This window comes from Balaenoptera ricei, chromosome 19, assembly GCF_028023285.1.
Source record: "Balaenoptera ricei isolate mBalRic1 chromosome 19, mBalRic1.hap2, whole genome shotgun sequence".
Taxonomy (NCBI): domain Eukaryota; kingdom Metazoa; phylum Chordata; class Mammalia; order Artiodactyla; family Balaenopteridae; genus Balaenoptera; species Balaenoptera ricei.
Genome location: NC_082657.1, coordinates 50,776,022 through 50,794,020, shown reverse-complemented (window position 1 = coordinate 50,794,020; position 17,999 = coordinate 50,776,022). Strand labels below are relative to the sequence as shown.

General features: G+C 51.4%; 1 protein-coding gene across 2 annotated transcripts; it reads left to right on the top strand.

The window, feature by feature from the left end:
• The first annotated feature begins 2,855 nt into the window (after positions 1–2,855).
• LOC132354331 (C-type lectin domain family 18 member A-like) lies at positions 2,856–17,310 on the top strand. Of its 2 annotated transcripts, XM_059906204.1 has the most exons (13): positions 2,856–3,077; positions 3,253–3,488; positions 4,105–4,196; positions 6,441–6,680; positions 12,244–12,341; positions 12,747–12,868; positions 13,044–13,151; positions 13,631–13,723; positions 14,115–14,221; positions 14,814–14,943; positions 15,235–15,412; positions 16,332–16,423; positions 16,900–17,310. In XM_059906204.1, the coding sequence occupies exons 2-13, from the start codon at positions 3,350–3,352 to the stop codon at positions 16,935–16,937; spliced, it is 1,437 nt and encodes a 478-aa protein (XP_059762187.1). In that variant the 5' UTR covers positions 2,856–3,077; positions 3,253–3,349; the 3' UTR covers positions 16,938–17,310. The 2 variants fall into 2 exon arrangements, with proteins under 2 accessions (XP_059762187.1, XP_059762188.1); XM_059906205.1 differs by lacking the exon at positions 2,856–3,077 and having other exon boundaries at positions 3,150–3,488; positions 15,316–15,412.
• Positions 17,311–17,999: the final 689 nt, after the last annotated feature.

Below are 17,999 nucleotides of genomic sequence, written 5' to 3'. Positions count from 1 at the left end.
TTTTACATGTTAAACCAACCTTCCATTCCCAGAATAAATCCTACCTGGTCATGGTGTTAATCATTTTTTATGGTGCTAGATTCGTTTTTATAATATTTCATTGAGGATTTTTTTTAATTTATTTTTTGCTTATTTGTTTAAATATTTATTTATTTTTGGCTGCATCGGGTCTTGGTTGCAGCACACTTGATCTTTTGTAGTGGCTCGCAGGCTTCTCTCTAGTTGTGGCATGCAGGCTCAGTAGTTGCGGCACGCAGGCTTAGTTGTCCTGAGGCACGTGGGATCTTAGTTCCCCGACCAGGGATCGAACCCGCGTCCCTTGCATTGGAAGGCAGATTCTTAACCACTGAACCACCAGGGAAGTCCCTCACTGAGGATTTTTGTGTCTGTATTCATGGGTGATACTGATCTATAGTTTTCTTTTCTTGAGATATATTTGTCTGGCTTTGGTAGCAGGATAAAACTGATCTTGTAAGATGAGTTGGAAAATCCTCCTCCTCTTCTGCTTTCTGAAAATGTTTATGTATGATTGGTATTACTTCTCCCTTAAATATTGACAGAATTCACCAGTGAAGCCATTTGCACTTAAGCTTTTCTTTGTGGGAAGACTTTTTCATTCAGTTTCTTTTGTTGTGATAGATCTACTTAGATTTTCTATTTCTTCTTCTTTTTTTTTTTAGATTTTCTATTTCTTCTTGAGTCACTTTTGGTAATTTGTCTTTCTAGGAATTTGTCCATATTTCTTATGTTGTCTATTTTGTTGACATAAAGTTTGCTCTTAATATTTCCTTACAACCCTTCTGATTTCTGTAGGATCAGTTGTGATGATGTCCCCTCTTTCCTTCAGGATTTGGGTAATTTTGTCTTTTCTTTCTTTTTTACGTGTTTATTAAATGAAAATTTTAAATTGTACAATCATGTTTATAGCAACTTTATTCATAATAAACAAAAACAACCCAAATAACCATCTGTAGGAGAATGAAAATACAATGAAACACTACCATCAATTAGAGCAACAACAATGACAAAAGCAAAAACAACCTACTAATACTAATACTAAACAACAACATGGATGAATCTCACAGACGTTTCATGGAGCAAAGGAGACCAGGCCTCAGAGCTAGTATATTCTATGAGTCTGTTTATATGAAATTCAGAACAAATAAAATTAACCTATGGTGATAGAAATCAGAATAGAAGTTGCTTATTGGGGAAATTTGTCTTGCAAGAAATTGGATGCCCATTCTCAAACCCCACTACAACCACTCAGCAGGTTCCTATAAAAAGTTTGGACCCAGGAGGAAATATTACATACACCAAAGTGCAATGCCCTAGTTAGGGAGTCCAGCGAGATTGTCACCCCTGCTTTACACCATTGGACACTGAGACCCAGGGTGGAAGTGACAATCCCAGGGTCACAGAGAGCACCTCAGATAGAAGCTAGGCCTTCAGATGTCTGGTCTGGCATTTTCTCTGCTCAGCTTCTCCTCTTCTGGCTCCTGAAAGCCGGGCTCGCCCTGGCCTCCTCTTACGGTGAGCCAGGGCCGCTCAAAAGTTGTTCCATCCCAGGCCCCAAAGTATATTTTCCTCCCACCTGTGTCACGTGCCCAGCATTGTACTACAGGAAAACTAGCCACATTTATCTTCAAAGCCCAGGAGCAGGAACTGGGTCTTTTGTTACCTGGTGCAGAGCAGGGCTGTGGGAATTGAATTCAAAGGTCCGTGATGTGAACTAAAGCAGATCTGCACCAGGGTCTGGGAATGAATGTGAAGACAGAGCCCCCAGATTAGTTGGGATGCACCATGTGCCCGCCGGGTGACCTGGGGCAAGTCCCTCAGGCACACTGAGCCCAGCTTCCGCATCTAAAAAATGGGCTCCTCATCTTCTATTGCCCCGGGTTGTTGCAACAATTAAGTGAATTCACATATTCGAAGCTGCTTTGTAAACGCTACAGAAAAATATCCCTGTTTTATTAAGCATTGCTGGGACCCAGACAGGGTGAATTTGAGGTTGTCTGGTCATCCGTTTGAGGGAGAAGAAACTCCTCAGGCCCTGGGTATTACAGGGGGATCCCCAACCCCAGACTGGCTTAGGGGTCCTTGTGCCTGGCCCTGTCTCCACTCCCCAACATCCACAAAGGTATCCACATTCCATCGGTGTTTCCCCCTCAAAAGCCAAGCCCACTTGCCTCTCAGCAGAGCTTCCAGGCAACTGACACCTGGTTCTGAGAGGGTGCTGGTCCAGGGGTCAGGGGTCACACAAACTCCAGAAGGAAGAAGTACCTGGCTTTCAGGGCTGTCCTTTGGGATGGCTGAAAAACCTCTGATCTGCCCTGAGAGGAATGTGGGCATTTGGCTGTGGCCTGTGGGACAAATTTTATTTTCTAAGAAATGTGGGCCATGGTGCAGATCTGCTTCAGCTTATTCCAGTGGGACTGTGCTGGCCGCAGCCAGGCCCCGGAGCATCATGGCAACTGGCTGCCCTCCTGCCTGTTTGTCTGGAGGCCGACTTGTTCCCAGCAGGATTTGAGTCAGCCAAGGGCATCACATGCTCTCCTCCTGCTTTTGCCCTCTCCTGGCCTGCAGTCACGTGGGTGGGCCTAGGGGGGCACCAGGGCTGGGGCCCAGCCCCCCACACGACCCAGACAGACTGTCCTAAGGCACCCATTTCCTCCCCCCTGGGGCAGCCCCTGCCAACTCCCCTACAAACCCACCGCCCCAGTGCCCCAACCCACCGGCGGCACCTGACTGGTGTGCGGTTACCACCCGCCTATGTTTAATTCATGGCTGGGGGTTGGGAAGGGCTTCCCAAGAAAGGAAAGAACTCCCCTGGGGTCTTGCCCAGTTCTTGCCCGCCCACAGGGCACATGGCCGCAGACTCCCTGGGCCTGGGGCTGGGAGGAGAAGCTGCCCATGGGCCTGGAGGACACTGTTCCAGCATGGGCACAGCCATTATTCGTTAATCTGCAGCCCTGGAATGTCTGCGGGCCAATCAGCAGGGTCTCCGAGGGCTCCCCGAGGGCTCCGATAATCCTGCAATGATTAGCAGGGGCCACGGGGTCGCTGCGAACCACTCGGTAGGTTGGTCGGTTGGCTGTCGGCAGGCGGGCGGGCTGACCAGGCCAGCAGCCGGGGGAGGGAGGGAGGGAGCCCTGGGACTGGAGCTGTCTGTCTCCTTTCATGCCAGCGCCAAGGAAGGGAGGCTGTTTGGACTCACCGATTACTCACCAGCCTCCCCCTTTTGTCTGCCAGCCCAGCCTGACTCTTAGAGACTGTGAATAGCTCCATCCAGTCTGGGAAGCGGGCTGGACAGCTGAGCCAGGCAGAGCCCCGAGCACCCAGCAGGCCCATGTTGAGGCTGCAGCCCTCCCCTGGGCTGGGGGGCCACCGGCCTGGCCTCCTGCCCGTGCTCCTGGCTCTCCTTGGCATGACCTGGGCAGAGGTGCGCCCACTCCAGCTACAGGAGAAGCAGGTTCCAGTGCCTGGAGGTAAGGGGCCGCGGGGTGAGGAAAAAGTGGAGGAGCTATGAGCTCTGCAGAGGGTCCCAGGGGGCTTCTGGAAGCCAGTTCCCAGGCCTGAGCCCTGGGCAGGCTGGTGTGATTTACAGAGCCACCCTCGAACAGTCCAGGGGCCGGAGATGGATGGAGGAGGCTGGGACTGGGGCAGAAGGATGAAGGGAAGTGGGCCCAGGCTTGGGGGTGAAGGAAGAACACTGGGAGCCTGCAGCAGGGACCCCAGAAGAGACTCAGTGGCCGAGAGAAGCCCCAGCCAGAGGGGCCGCTGCGAGCCCAGGGCTGGACCCCTCTTCACACCTAGTCCCCAGGCCCCCATTCCCTTCTATCACCCCAGCCCCAGCTCTCAGCCTAAGGCTCCTTTACACCTACACCTGTCTCTCCGTCTCAGCCCCACTGCTTTCTCCACCTCTCCCCACCCCTCTGCTCCGGGTCCTCCCATACACACCCACCATCGTCCTGTCCCATCTCAGGTCTTGTTCCATAAGTGCAGGGTTGCATTCTCATCTTGCCATGGTGACCCCCGCCCCATCACCCAGGGGCCGGGCCAGGTCCCACTGCTCAGGTGGCCTGACCTTGTCTCCTGCCCCAGCCCTGAGCAAGAAGGAGAGCTTCCTGCTCCTCTCCCTGCACAACCGCCTGCGCAGCCGGGTCCACCCCCCTGCAGCCAACATGCAGAGAATGGTGAGTACCCCCAACCCGGGCTGGCCAAGGGGGTGACTGGAGGGGCAACCCTGAAGAGGACTGAGGAGGCCATGCCAGTGCCAGATGCCCTTTCACCTGGTAGAGTGGGACAGCAGCCAGTCAACTTGCCCACTCTGGGACCACGCCTCGTTGCCGGGGGGCGTGGAGGGGGGCCGTTGCTTCCTCCTCCCCCAGAAAGGCAGCCCTTCGGCTTTTCCTTGCATCCCTTCCCGTTGCCCCGGAGACCAGAAGACATGGAAAGAGCTGGGGTCCCCTCCTCCAAGAAAGAGGAGCATCACAAAAGAGTCCCAGCAGGATGGGAGGCTAGTCAGGGAGGGAGAAGCATCCTGCTGGGGGTGGGAGGGGTGAGGCTTGTGTGTGACCAGATCCACTGCTTCTTCAGCAGTTTGTCTAGGCGACTAGGAGGGGCCCCCTCCCAAATTCCCTGCTCATTCACTGGGGGCCGGGGAGCAGGGTATAGGGTTTCCCACCACTCCCTCGGGGCTTCAGGGTTGAAGGTGTCATCCTGGGGCCCAGAAACACTGCCCCATAGTATGGGACCCCAGCTGCCCCCTCCCATGGTAACAGTCGAGGGAGCGAGGGAGGGGCAGTGTGGGGCAGGCAGGGTTCCCCATGACTGCTTCCCATAAACTCCTCTGAGGCTGGCGCAGCGGTGGCGACCTTGAGAGCTCCAGGGTCAGGTTCCCAGGAGGTGGGGGTGGGGTGGGCAGGAGGGGGGTCGCCTCTCCCCCTTTCCCTGCTCGGCGGTGGCTCTGCCTCTCCTCAGGCCCAGGTCCTGGCTCTCATGCCCACACTCCCAGCCCTAGTGTCCGGTGTGAGGGTGTTCCGGTCAGTTTCTGCACTTCCCATGGCCCTGCTGCCAAAGTCTTAGAAAACAGCATTTCATAAAAAATGCAAGTGGAGCCCCACCACTCAGCCTCTGTCACACCCACAGCTTTGGCCCTGGGCACCCCAGTGGAGGCTGAGGCTTGGGGGTGATCCGGGCTGCTGAGGTGTCCCACGCAGTCCCCGCTGCTCCCAGCTCGTCCCCATCAGCAGTAAAATCACAACCACCATCTGCCCGGGCTGCTGCAGGTCAGGCCCTAAGTACAGCACTTTTCTCTCTGCATCCATTTAATCCTCACACAATCTTACCCTATGGGTACCTTATTATCTGGTTTTTTTGGTTTTTTTTTTTTGTTTTTGTTTTTTGGGTTTTTTTGGCCGCACAGCACAACTTGCAGGATCTCAGTTCCCCGGCCAGGGACTGAACCTGGGCCATGGCAATGAAAGCGCGGAATGCTAACCACTAGGTCACCAGGGAACTCCCACCTTATTTTTCATTTTACAGAAGAGTATGTTGAGTCTCATGGAGATTAGGAGACTGCTGGAGGTCACACAGCTGGAATGAGGGGGCTGGGCTGGACCAGGGCATGACGATCGGGTGACACATGTCATCCTGGTTGCTGAGCCCCCTGTTTCAGAGGATGAGGGGCTGTTGGATGGGGGTAGGGAAAAGGGCAGCTGGTACGTGGTGGGAAGAGCAGATTAGGCCCACTGCAGAGAACTCTGCTTGCTGAGACCAAAGCGCTGAGGCCCTGGAGACCTTTTACACCCTCTCTGGTCCTGACTCCCAGCTGGTGCCCCTATGAACTCCAAAACCAGATTTAGGGAATAAGACACAGCGGTATGGCTGCTGCAACTTTTTGCATCACAGAAGGGAAGCCAAGAGGGAGCCTTTCTGACAATGGCCAGGGTCAGTTTTACCTAACACGGAACCAGTTTGAAAGGCTTGGGCACTGTCCAGGGCTCCCATTACCAGACGGGAAAAATTACGGCAGAGGCCCATCCTATCACATGGGCTGGCACCTGCACCCAGGAACACCCATCCCCCTTAGTGGGCGGGGCCTGAGGGTACCCGCCACTGGAGTCAGAAGGATGGAAGCTCTCAGTCCTGGGTGGAGCCGGGCTCTGGGGGGGGGGGGGTCCAGACAGAGCAGGTGCTTTTCCAACACCACCTTGGAGCACCCCTTGCAGGTCCTGTCTGACCTTCCCTGGCCCCAGTGAAGTCTGTGAAAGCAGCTCAGAGCACTCAAGCAGCCAAGCAGGACCCCTGTTTGGGCTGGGGTCTCTTCTCTGCAGGACCAGCACCTCTGGATGTGCTGGGGGGGGGGGTGGCTGGATCACTAAGGCCTGGCCCAGGGGCCCCCTGCTGATGTTGCTGTTTGTGGTCCTTCTCCCCAGGACTGGAGCGAGAGCCTGGCCCAACAGGCCCAGACCAGGGCAGCCCTCTGTGGCGCCCCAGCGCCAAGGCCAGCCTCTGTGCCCCGGGCTACCCCGCAAGTGGGCTGGAATGTGCAGCTGCTGCCCGTGAGCTCGGTGTCCTTCACCCACGTGGTGGGCCTGTGGTTCTTGGAGGGGCAGCAGTACAGCCAGGCAGCGGCCGAGTGTGCCCCCAATGCCACCTGCGCCCACTACACTCAGGTGAGGCCCGGGTACCGGCTCTAAGGCCCCAGCCCTGCTGGGCTGGTTCGGAGGTCTGCAGTTTGGCCTAAAATTGGTGGTTGCTTTTCCTCCCATTTGTTTAGTTTTACTTTTTTCAGCTTTAAATATGAAATATTTCAAACCTAAATCAAATAACGGACTCCTTCTTATCCACTACCTAGCATTAGAAAATGTTAACTATATTTCTTTCTCACCTCTTAAAAAAAACAAAACTAAGCGTAAGCCCTCCTTCTGCCCTTTCCTCTGTCCCTCCCCAGAGGTAACCTTGCTGAAGTCCAGGTAAAACACCCCATGTTTCCTTTTTTTCCCCCTCAACAAAATTTGTTGAACGTCTTCTCTATAACTGGCGTCGTTTATGTACTAGGATCCAGCACTGGAAAACACAGGCAAAATCCCAAGCATGTTTTTCTCTCTTTCTTTTTTTTTTTTTATGGTTACTTTTACGTGTCAACTTGCAGGGTAGTGGGTTGGTTTTTTGGTTGGTTTTTTTTTGCATGACATTAACATTTTTTATATGAATTTATTTACTTATTTATTTTTGGCTGCGTTGGGTCCTTGTTGCTGCGTGCTGGCTTTCTCTAGCTGCGGCGAGCGGGGGCTGCTCTTCGTTGCGGTGCACAGGCTTCTCATTGCGGTGGCTTCTCTTGTTACGGAGCACGGGCTCTAGGAGCATGGGCTTCAGTAGTTGCCGTGCATGGGCTTATTTGCTCCGCGGCATGTGGGATCCTCCCGGACTAGGGATCAAACCCATGTCCCCTGCATTGGTAGGCGGATTCTTAACCACTGCACCACCAGGGAAGTCCCTGTTTGTTTGTTTTTTTGTTTTTTTGTTTTGGCCGAGGGTAGTTCCCCGACCACATATGGAACCAGGGCCCCAGCAGTGAAAGCACCAAGTCCTAACCACTGGTCCCTCAGGGAATTTCCCCAAGCATGTTTTAATACCTTTACTACACGTGGAAGGGTTTTGATACCTTTTCTACTTGTGCAAGTGGGTTGTGTGTTATTAAATCCTACCTAAGTGCTCTCTCTGTACATCTCCTTTTGCAATTTGTGTTCATCACTTCAGACCACATTTGTAAGATTTGTTTCCATTGATCCGAGCATGCATGTGTGATTCACTATGAATAAACTGCAATTTACAGGCATCTGGGTTACTTCCACTTTTTTTTACTATCCCAAGTCATACTGCAATGCATAAATCCTAGTTCCGGTCCTCTTGTACATATGTGTCCAGACTTTTTCTAGGACACACTTGGAAGGGGAACGGCTGGGTCAGAGGGAGCACGCACTTACAACCTTAGTAGCTATTGCCAAAGTGATGTCGCCAACTCTACTCCTACCCACAAACCAGTTCTCACTCCCCATTCTTACTCTATTCATTAAGGAGTATTGTCAGCTCCTTAATTTTTGCCAACTCAAGGCTGTGAAATGCTACCTCATTCTGTTTTTAATTTGCATTTCCCTGATTACATGTGGGACTGAGCCTCTTTTCTGTTCTTTTCATTGCCTGTTAATTTCATCTTTCCCTTATTAATTTGTGAATATCTTTGCTATATTCTTTGTACTTTTTGTTGGTCATATTGGTTGCAGATACTTTTTTTCTGATACATGGCTTGTATTTTCTCTTTATGTTATCTTTTATAAGATAAATCTTTCAGAAGATTTTAATATTAATGTAATCAATTTTCTCTTGTTTTTCATTATAGTTCATCCATTTGTTGTATCATGTTTAAGAAATCCTTTTCAACTCTGACATCAGCAAGATAGTCTTCCTGTATTTTCTTCCAAAGTTTAAATGTTTTCCTTTTTTTCATATTGAAGTCATTAAGCCATCTAGTGATGTAGGATTTAATTTTATCTTTTTTTTTACTTCTTGTATTAAGTACTGAATCCCCCACAGACTCTAATGCCACTTCAGTCATATACCAAGCTCACATATCCACATGGGTCTGTTGCTGAGTTCTCTCTTCTATTTTGTTGCTTTTTTTGTTTACTCCTGCATATATGTGCTTTAATTATTATGGCTTTATAAAAAGTTTTGACAGGAAAATCCCCCATGTTATTATTATCATTCAAAAATTTCTTGGCTATTCTTGATTCTTTCTCCTGATTCTTTCATATGAATTTAATAAGTAGCCTTTATCAGGTTACAGACACTTCTTTCTAATCTAAGTTTGTTAAGGATTTTTAAAGTCATGAACAGGTTTTGTGTTTTATCAAATGCCTTTTGCGCATCTATTGAAATAATTACAAGGTTTTTCCTTAACTATCTACAGTGATGAAATACATGAATAATTTTTTTGTGTATGTACAAAGCTGTTACATGACACTACATCTTCCTGGTCACATATTTTAAACATTTTATTATAGAAAATTTCAAATATATACAAAGCAATCAAAGTGATATAATGAACCCCCATCTACCTATCATCCAGCTTCAGCAATTATCAGCTCACAGTTTCATGATTCATATTTATTTAGTTATTTATTTATATTGAAGTACAGTTGTACAGTATTATATAAGCTACAGGTATACAATATAGTGATTCACAAATTTTAAAGGTTATACTCCATTTATAGTTATTATAAAATACTGGCCATATTCCCCATGTTGTACAATGTATCCTTGTAGTTTATTTTATACCTAATAGTTTGTAGCTGTTACTCCCCTACCCTTATACTGCCCTCCCCCCTTCCCTCTCCCCACTGGTAATCACTAGTTTGTTCTCTATATCTGTGAGCCTGCTTCTTTTTTTGTTATATTCACTGGTTTGTTGTATTTTTTAGATTTCACATATAAGTGAGATCATACAGTATTTGTCTTTCTCTGTCTGACTTATTTCACTTAGCATAATGCCCTCCAAGTCCATCCTTGTTGCTGTAAATGGCAAAATTTCATTCTCTTTTATGGCTGAGTAGTATTCCATTGTATATATGATGTGATGCGAAATAAACCGATGTAGGGTGTGTGTGTGTGTGTGTGTGTGTGTGTGTGTGTGTGTGTGTTATTGTTGTTTATAATTAATTGCTATATTTGGTTTCCTAAATACTATTTGATAGTGAAATTGACCTCTGATTTTCTTTTCTCATACTGCCCTCACCTGGTTTATATTAACCTCATAAAATGAGTTGGAGGCTTTGCCTCATTTTCTGTTTCCTGGAATAGTTTCTGTAATATTTGCTGTAACTGTCCTGTAAAACTATTCAGGCCTTGTCCTATTTTTTGATTGTTTTGTGTGTATGTGTATGTATCCATGGATTTTTAATTACTGATCCAACTTTTAGAAATGGTGGTAGATCATTTCAGATTTTCTATTTCTTCTTGAGACAGTTTTGCCAAGTTCTATTTTCTAGGAAGCTATCCATTTTATATTTTCCAGTTTGTTGGTCCTAACTGTTAATTATTTAACAGAGATTTTAAACTAGAATTAAACAGATTTTTAAAATGTTTCCTGTGTCTGCAGCTATGTCCTTTTAAAATTCTCGATTGTATTTATTTGTGCCTTCTCTCTTTTGTTCTTTACCAGTCTTCCCAGAGGTTTGTCTATTCTAACGAATCAGCTTTTTGTTTGTTTTCCTTCTCTCTTTTTTCCAACCATCCACAACTTTATTCTTCTTTCTATTAATTTCTGCTCTTTTTTTTTTTATAAATTTATTTATTTTTTATTTATTTATTTTTGGCTGCGTTGGGTCCTCGTTGCTGTGCACGGGCTTTCTCTAGTTGAGGAGAGTGGGGGCTACTCTTCATTGCAGTGTGCGGGCTTCTCATTGCGGTGGCTTCTCTTGTTGCAGAGCACAGGCTCTAGGCGCACGGGCTTCCGTAGTTGTGGCACGTGGGCTCAGTAGTTGTGGTTCGCAGGCTCTAGGGCACAGGCTCAGTAGTTGTGGCACATGGGCTTAGTTGCTCCGCAGCATGTGGGATCTTCCCGTAGCAGGGATCGAACCCGTGTCCCCTGCATTGGCAGGCGGATTTTTAACCGCTGTGCCATCAGGGAAGTCCTTCTGCCCTTGTTTTTATTATTTTCTTTCTTCTACTTTCTTAACTCATTAATTTTAACTCCCTTTTCTTTTCTGGTATATGCCTTTAAAGCTATCAATTTCCCTCGAAACTTTGTTAGCTACATCCCATAAGTTTTGGAATTTAGTGATTTCATTGTCACTTAGGTCTATGAGTTTCCTATTTTCCATTATGATGCTGTCTTTGATTTTGAAGTGTATATTTAAATTTCTAAACTATGTTTTCTCCTTTACTTACTTCTAAATTATTTCCTTAGGAATTCCCTGGTGGTCCAGTGGTTAGGACTTCACGTCTTCACTGCCGGGGCCTGGGTTCAGTCCCTGGTCAGGGAACTAAGATCCTGTAAGCCACGCAGCCAAAAAAATTTTTTTTAAAAATTAATTAATAATAATAGTAAATTATTTCCTTTACATTCTATTGCATTGAATTCATAGAATGTGTCCCGTAGGATGTTGGTTATTGAGTATTTATTGAATCTTGCTTTGTGGCTTAGTGAGGGGTCAGTGTCTGCAAAAGTTCCACGCACTCCTAAAAAGAATGCATATTCTCTAATTGTTGGATACATAGGTATGACTACATGTGCATTTCTCCCCGCCTCATGCTGGTCATTTTTAGTGGCTACCAGAGTTTGCTTGGCTATTCCTGTGTATTGACCATTTGTGCTATTTCCAAGTTGTCACTGATTCTAAAACTCTAAATCTAAGTTTTGAATACTATTAAAGACCTGTATCTGTTAGCTGTTGCTGCATGACGCACTACTCCCAAATATAGCATCTTACGATTCTGCAGGTTGGCAGTTTGGGTTGGGCTCAGCTGACTGTTTCTTCTGGTCTTGGCTGGGCCCACTCCTGAAACTGCAGTCAGCTGCTGGGTTGGCTGGGAGCTGGCTGTCTAGAGTGGCCTCAACTGGTTCACCTCTGCCCTATAAGGTTCTTCAACCTCCAGCAGCCTTGTTCACGTGGAGGCTGAGCATGAGAGTTCTATGAGAATGAGTGGAAATTGTAGGGTCTCCTGAGGCCTAGGTTTAAAACGGTTCAATATCATTTCCCCTGCATTCTGTTGGCCAACAGAAGCCACAGGGCCAGCCAGATTCAAGGTGTGGGAAAGAGATTCCTCCTCTTGATGCAAAGAACTGCAAAGCCACATTTTATAAAGAGGGGGCTGTAGGGAGAAGTGAAGGGTTGTGGCCATTTTTTCAGTCATCACAAGGCCTTTGATGTCTAAGTCTTTCTTTTCCCACTCTCCTCCACTATCCACAATCTCCCTTCCCTTCAGGTATCTGCTGACCCTCACCTCCCGACCCAGAAGGCCTTTCTAGACTATTCCCACCCATCCTTATATCCCTGCCCAGCACAGCTACTGCTCCTGGGGTCCCCAGGGAGGTGACACAACTGTTTATCTGCTTGGTTTGGGGCAAGAGCTGTGTCCACCCTTCCCAGGGGGGCATCATCTAGGCTGCTGGTCCCCAGACTAGGAGTGGAGGTGGCCCATGAGAGGGTCTCTGAGCCACTGTGTCTCCTGCAGCTCGTGTGGGCCACCTCGAGCCAGCTGGGCTGTGGGCGGCATCCCTGCCCTGGGGCCCAGGGTGAGATGGAAGCCTTTGTCTGTGCCTACTCTCCCGGGTAAGCCTCCTCCACGGCAGCTGCCCTGCCGTCCCCTGCTGGGCTGCGGGGTAGGGGACGCTGTCACCCAGGGTGAGACACTCACCCACCCGCCCACAGGCCTTTACCCCTGGTGGGAGAGGGAAGAAGGAGGAAAGGGAGAGGGTGCAGAAGTGGGCAGCACCCAAGATTCTGGCCACGCAGAATGTGGCTTCTTCTCAGATGCCCCTTCCTGGAGGCACCACCCAGCGTTCAGGGCATCTGCCCAGTATTAGTTTGGAGGTCACCTTTTCTTTCCTAGGAAATCTCCCTGTCTCACCCAGCTCCCAGCTTCCTGGCTGGGCCGGAAGGAGCTGAAGGGGCTGGTGGGGCAGGCAGCAAGGCCCAAGGCCAGGCCCTTCCAGCCTCTGCTGCTTGCTCTCACAGAGGCAACTGGGAGGTCAACGGGAAGACCATCGTCCCCTACAAGAAGGGCGCCTGGTGTTCGCTCTGCACAGCTAGCGTCTCGGGCTGCTTCAAAGCCTGGGACCACGCAGGGGGGCTGTGTGGTAAGTGCCCCACCCTGCCTGCCTCTGGCTGGGGCAGCTTGATCTGGTGACGCTGGAGGAGGCTGGCAGCATCCTGAGGGACTGTCCCAGAAGCCCTGGCCCTCAGCGCTCAGGGAGGCACCTGCCTGGCCTGCCGGGGAAAGGCCCCCCCAGTGTTTCCTTCTTATCCGACCAGAGGTCCCCAGGAACCCATGTCGCATGAGCTGCCGGAACCACGGACATCTCAACCTCAGCACCTGCCACTGCCACTGTCCCCCGGGTTACACAGGCAGATACTGCCAAGGTGAGGGGCAGTATCTGGAGTTCTGGATTGTGACCAGCCGGGGGACCCAGGGAGTGATCCTCGCACAGCATATCCTCATCCAATAAGCATTCACTGAGCACCGACGGTCTGCCAGACCCTGCGCTGCGCAGGGAATTCAAAGTGAAATCAGATCGGCCCCTCAGGCTCTGGGATGGTGGGAGGAGGACAGTATTAGGATCCAGAAGTGGATTCCTTTCCCACTGTCCCCCACCCCCCAGCTCTTTGACCATGAGCAGGTCCACTCCCAAACCCCAATTTGCTTCTCTCTACAAGATCAAACCAAAGATGCCAAATGTGGCAGCGGTTGGGAGCCCAGATGGGTTCCATCTCTGGGGGGGGTGGGGGGGTGTTCTTGCTGTGGTTGGCCATTCTGCGCACATCCGTGGCCTGTGAGGGGCAGCCTGGGGCCCAGTGGCTGCCAGCTGAGTGCCGTCCCCTCCCCTGCCCCATCCTGGCAGTGCGGTGCAGCGTGCGGTGCGTGCACGGCCGGTTCCGGGAAGAGGAGTGTTCCTGCGTCTGTGATGTTGGCTATGGGGGAGCCCAGTGTGCCAGTGAGTCCTGCTGCAAAGCCCCCCAACAAGACAAGCCCCTCCCAGGACCCCCTCAGCATGGTGCTGGGTCCGGCTCGGACCAGCTCACAGGAGCCCATCGTATGCACCTCTTCCCCATTCCCCGAACAGTGACGTCACAGTGGTAGCTTGAACTTGGCCATGGTGGGGGTCTTTACACCACCACAGAAATAGCAATGCTAAAATCATAGACTTTTTTCTTTTTGAGAGAGAGAGCTGGTTGTTACACATTTACCAGCACACCACTGACCCCAACCCCCTCTCCTGCTTGGTGGCCAGAGGAAGGGGTACCTTGAGCTTAACATCCTGGCAGGACCGGAAGGGTAATGATTCTGAGGTGCCCACACACAAAATCAGGCTTCCCTCCCCCCAGCCAAGGTGCTCTTTCCCTTCCACACCTGTGACCTGAGGATCGATGGAGACTGCTTCATGGTGTCCTCAGAGGCAGACACCTATTATGGAGCCAAGATGAAATGCCAGGTAATGGTTGGCCCCTGCCTTCCCGGGGACCACGCCCCTGGGTTCTTAACAGAGGGACCCTGGGCTAAGAGATGAATTCCTTTGACTTCTCCTGACTCTCATCTTTAGTATAAAGCAGGGGTTACAACTCAGAGGCCCATGGAAGCCAGGAGGTCACTTAATGAGCTGAGGGACCCAGGGACAAGGCCCCACTCAACCCCCATCTAAGGGGCCATCCTGACTCAGCTCGAGCTGCTGGCTGCCAGGCAGGAATGCAAGTTCAGGGAGGCCAGGACCTGGAATTTTTCAAGAGAACCAGAAATTCAGATTTTCACTGAGCTCTCTCAATTTATTAACGTTGGCAACCAATTCAAATGTATTAAAGACACTGAGCAGGTGAAACAAAACCCTTCCAAGGGTGGGACCCTGCCAGAGGAGCTGTGGGCAGGGAAGAGAAGGCAGACTCTGCTCTAAGAGGCAGGAGGCTTTTGGGGGCTGAGGACAGCCCGGCCAGCACACAGATTTGACATCCATGGCCACGGTGGGTGGCAGGATGGAAAGGAAGGGCTGGCCTGAGCTCTGGGGCCAGCATGACCCGGAGCGGGGGTTACAGGGAAAGGGCGGGGTGCTAGCCCAGATTGAGAGCCAGAAAGTGCAGGACATCCTCGCCTTCTACCTGGGCCGCCTGGAGACCACCAACGAGGTGACCAACAATGACTTCGAGACCAGGAACTTCTGGATCGGTGAGTGCCTGGCTGATTGGGGGAGGGGGGAGGGATGCAATGAGTGTGGGGCTGGGATGCCTCACGCTGCTCCAGGAATCTGGGCCGTGGAAACCCAGAGCACCTACCAGTGGGCAGTAAGGGTGTCGTGAGGGCTTGGGGCCCAGAATGGGGCCAGTGGTCAGGCTGGTGACTCCTTTCCCTGTGGAGAGAGCCGAAGGGAGGGAGAGCCACCAGAGGGGCTGGAAGTGCTGGGAAGGGGGCTTAAGGGCTGGGGGTCGACAGGCATTGGGCAGCAGGCTCTGGGCTCAGGCCCTCATCGCAGGGAGCCCGGGCTGCCAGTGGGGCCCAGGGATCTCGGGTATGGGGCCAGCCTTGGCTGCTGTGGCTCAGGGCTCACCTACAAGACCGCTAAGGACTCCTTCCGCTGGACCACCGGGGAGCACCAGTCCTTCACCAGTTTCGCCTTTGGGCAGCCTGACAACCAGGGGTGAGTCTGGGGTGCCCTCCCTCCCCTGGGTCCACCTTCTCACCTGGGCCTGCTTGCTGAGCCTTCAGACACCGCTAAACAACCTCCACCCTGCCTGCTGCTTGGCTGAGCGCCCTGAGGGTCTGGGCCTTACCTGGTGCCCAGGTGCCAGGAAGTCCGGGCACAGCTGGCTATGGACCCAGTGCTGAGATGAGGTACATCCCTGATCTCCAGGGGCTCACATAAAAGAGAGGGAACCCAAGAAGGCGTCATCCATCCACAGTCCCCATCATCCCCCCAGCTGTCTCTCCATCTCTCTATTATCTATCCATCCCTCCCCCCCACCGTGCCCCCTCTGCCTGTATCAATACACTGATTCTGCCCTCCTTAGCTGGCCACCCACCTGCGTCCACTTGTGCACACATCTGCCCACTGGCCCGCCTGCACTGAGGCCCAGCCCTGGTCTTCAAAGCCCAGGAATGCCCAGGGCAGGGGGTAGGTGGTCAGGCTGTGTGGCCACCAAGGCTCCAGATACCCCGCCCAGTTCTCCTTTGACCTCCTTGATGGCAGCCATGCCCAGACCCCTGGCCCATCCCTAGAGTAGGCCGGCTCGGTGGGCCCCCAGGCATACCTTCTCCTGCTGGGAGGAAAGATGTGGGCCTGCCTGTTCCAAGCCCCCTGCCCCCACCCGCAGTGGCCGGCATGGCTGAGGGCTGCAGCGGTGGGTGGCGCTGTCCCCACTGCACCCCGAGAAGAGAGGGCTGCAGCGCTCTGAGGAGCAGGCAAGGAGCCAGGGGCTGGGGCTGGCTCCCAGAAGCCCCATACGTGGGACGGGGGCACCTAAGAGGCACCTCCCTAGACGCAGGTGGCCCACTATCGGGGAGGATTTAAGGACTCATAATTTCATTCCTCCACCCTGAGCACTCAACAATCTTGGCAGGTTTGGCAACTGTGTGGAACTGCAGGCATCGGCCGCCTTCAATTGGAACGACCAGCGCTGTAAAACCCGAAACCGTTACATCTGCCAGTTTGGTGAGGGCCTTCCCATGGCTCCCCTCCTCTGGCCCCTGGCCCCTGGGGATATCCAGATGAACAGTCTAGAGTGTCTGAGCACACAGGGCCACGAGGACATCCTGCTCAGGGCCTCGTTGGACCTGTAGGCCCCTGAAGCACAGAGAGGGAGATTGGCCTGGGCTCAGCCACGCAGGGGCAGGACCAGAACTACAGCCCGGCTGGGGATTTCGCCAAGGTCCCTTTCCTCCTGTCACTAAAGCTGCCACATGGGGACCCAGCGGATTCTTCAGCGTTCCCTGATTCCCTAGAGCACAGTGAACTGTGGTGGGGACAGAGATGAGACCTAGCCCAGAATCAGCCCCCAGCAGCACCTGCTAGAAGGATCTGGAGCTGCAAGTGGGATCATGGTTACTTCTGGACCTAGTGCAGCAGGGTCCCCAACCCAGGACTGCCTGGGCTGTCACTGACCCTTATTCTGTTCTCTTCCTTTCCAGCTCAGGAGCACATTTCCCGGTGGGACCCAGGGCCCTGAGGCTCACCCGTGCCTCTCCCCTGCCAGCACCTGGATGCACAGCCCTACTTGCCCTTCTGCCCACCTGTTTAGAACAAGGGCCGGGCTAGGACTGCAGACCCAACAGCCAAAGAGGCCTCAGACCTTGCAGGAAGTGGGGCAGGGGGTACAAGTGAGGCCGATGGAGAGCCCGGTATAGGAGGAGGGGAGCCTGGGGTCCCCCAGCCTGCTTTTGAGTGGGAAGATGGATCTTAATTAGGCACTGAAACAGGAGTCTAGGGCAGCGGTCAGAAGAGACCACTCTCCTCCATCTGGGCTGGACCCTCTGGGGCAGATAGAGGTTCCTTGCTGCCCAGGATGCACCCCACAAAGGATTAAACTAAGTTATGGATTAGCTGGACTTGTGAATGCTCATTGTGAAGGGGAATTCAGACAACCCAGAATGACCCCAGGAAGACTGGTTTCCTCCCAGCCACCCCAGTCCCATCCCTGCTCACCCACATGACCCAGGCCACCCTCTGGAGGTTTTCAGACTCTTAGTCCTGAATAATGCACAGATTTAGAAGCCTTGTTTGTTTGCATCCCTAATTTCCAGCTCCTCTCACCACTGCCTCTGTCAGCTTTGTGTTTCTGTTCACACCTCCTCCTTTATTAATTATGCTTGCCTCTACATGTCTCTTCTTTCTTTGTGATAATCTGAACTGCGGTCTGTTATGGCCCCATCTCCTCCCTCTCCCTATAGTGGTGAGAGGGTGAGTCCAGGCAGGTGCAAGACTGGGAGGTGCTACCATTAGTGTCCAGAATGCACACTGTTATGTGCGAACATCGAGTTGCTTTGCTGGTTGGAAGTACCAGTACAAGTGTGGCCTGGGCCCATGGAACCGGGAGAAGCAGATCACTCACGGTTCTTGGTTGCAGCCAATAGAAACATAGAAACAGCTCTGGCTAGTTATGGCAGAAAAGGAATTTATCAAAAGGGCAATGATTTTTAAATGGGCAAAGACTTGAATAGACAGTTCTCCAAAGAAGATATACAAATGGCCAATAAGCACATGAAAAGATGTTCAACATCACTAGTCATTA

What these genes read in the sequence shown, in the direction of transcription:
- LOC132354331 (XM_059906204.1), top strand. Translation starts at nt 3,350, where the DNA reads ATGTTGAGGCTGCAGCCCTCCCCTGGGCTGGGGGGCCACCGGCCTGGC. An exon ending in GGGCAGCCTGACAACCAGGG is followed by an intron (nt 15,413 to 16,331) that starts GTGAGTCTGGGG and finishes CAATCTTGGCAG; the next exon opens with GTTTGGCAACTGTGTGGAAC. An exon ending in CCGTTACATCTGCCAGTTTG is followed by an intron (nt 16,424 to 16,899) that starts GTGAGGGCCTTC and finishes CTTCCTTTCCAG; the next exon opens with CTCAGGAGCACATTTCCCGG.